At 58.7% G+C, this 1,448-nt stretch overlaps 1 protein-coding gene across 1 annotated transcript in view; it reads left to right on the top strand.

Annotated features, from left to right (window-relative positions):
- Window positions 1-575: 575 nt before the first annotated feature.
- SCIN (scinderin) overlaps window positions 576-1,448 on the top strand; it is a 55,393-nt gene continuing 54,520 nt past the window's right edge. The window contains exon 1 of the mRNA XM_006779061.2: window positions 576-987. Within this exon, the coding sequence (XP_006779124.1) occupies window positions 789-987 (199 nt within the window). The 5' untranslated portion in view covers window positions 576-788. The remainder of the gene's footprint in view (window positions 988-1,448) is intronic.

Here is a 1,448-nt window from a genome sequence, read left to right as displayed (position 1 = left end):
TATATTTTACAGTGCTTCGCCTGTGCTGGAGACGCAAAAACTGAAGGGGAAAAATGAGAACATTTTTGAAGCCAGGTAACTGGCAAGTCAGGCCGAGCACAATGTCACAGCCACACACAGCTCGCCTGAGAGCACCCCAGGAGCACGATGCCTCTTATTTTCAGCAACTGTCTTGACCAAAGGAGGCCGAGAGCTTAACCACAGCTCTTGAACCCCCCGGAATTACAGAGCTCTGTCCCTGGGGTAAGGACCCCCAGCCTTCCAGGTTTTTATCCTTCTCACAACTGGCGTGCTGGTTTTCAAGGCATATTCGAAATGGACAGGTCAAGACAGAGAGCAACTTCAGCCATCACATATGGAGCGAGTGACCAAGGAAATGAGGGCGTCGGCTATTAAGATGATTGTAACCTGGACAGCCAATTTTTTCAAAACGATGCGCCATCTAGTTAATCTCCTGCATCTGTTGCCTGACTCGGAGGAGGCATTTCTATAACTTGCCTCCGGATTTCAACGTTTCTGAGACTCCCATTTCCCTCCTCCCCCGGGAAAGGCTTTGGAGTTGTGGAGAAGGCACTGCGCTCCTTCTGGGAAGAGATCCTCTCCTTTGGAGTAACTGCCGCCTGGACACTTAGCCCCTCCCGTTTGGGGCCCCGCCTCCCCGCCTCCCGCAGGGCGAACCCTATAAAATCCTGGGGAACTGGGTCCCTCCAGCCGCTCTCGGTTCAGTCCAACTTCAAGGTCAACAGGTCCTGCGCCAGGGGGCCTCTCCGGAGAGTAGCTCGCCAGCCATGACCCAGGAGCTGTACCACCCGGAGTTCTCCCGGGCGGGCAAGAAGGCGGGGCTGCAGGTCTGGAGGATCGAGAAGCTGGAGCTGGTGCCGGTGCCCCGGAGCGCTTACGGCGACTTCTACGTCGGGGATGCGTACCTGGTGCTGCACACGAGCAAGGCGTGCCGCGGCTTCACCTACCGCCTGCACTTCTGGCTGGGTAAGGGTCCCGGGCGCCAGACCTGGACGCCCCAGGTTCGGGAGGGGCGAGGCCGCGTGGAGCTGAGACTCCCCTGCTGCGAGGAAGGAGGGTGCAAACGGGCGCGACCTGGGGACCTGGCTTCAGTTGCGCCCCCACGGGGCCGCGCCTTTGGGGCTGGCCACCTTCTCCCAGCTGCAAACCCTGGGCTCAGCCAAGTCGGGAGCACTCTTATCCCACTGACTTTGACCTTTGCCGGGTCCATCTCCCGGGTTTGAGGCTGGTTCCGCCCGCTTTCACCTTCCAGCTCCAAACCCCACTGCCTGGCAGAGCCGCTGCTGGGCACACCCACCTGGGCGCTAGCCAAGTCGCTCTCATCTGCGGACAAGTTCAGTCCTGGTTTCCCTCTCGGGGAGGAGATGAAGTCAAACAACTCTGTGGCATCCCCCGCAGCTGGCGAGAGGTTTTATTTTGTTTGTTAA

The sequence above is a fragment of the Myotis davidii genome, unplaced genomic scaffold, assembly GCF_000327345.1.
Source record: "Myotis davidii unplaced genomic scaffold, ASM32734v1 scaffold168, whole genome shotgun sequence".
Lineage (NCBI taxonomy): Eukaryota > Metazoa > Chordata > Mammalia > Chiroptera > Vespertilionidae > Myotis > Myotis davidii.
The sequence above is the reverse complement of the archived record's forward strand: the minus strand, read 5'-3'. Positions and strand labels throughout refer to the sequence as shown.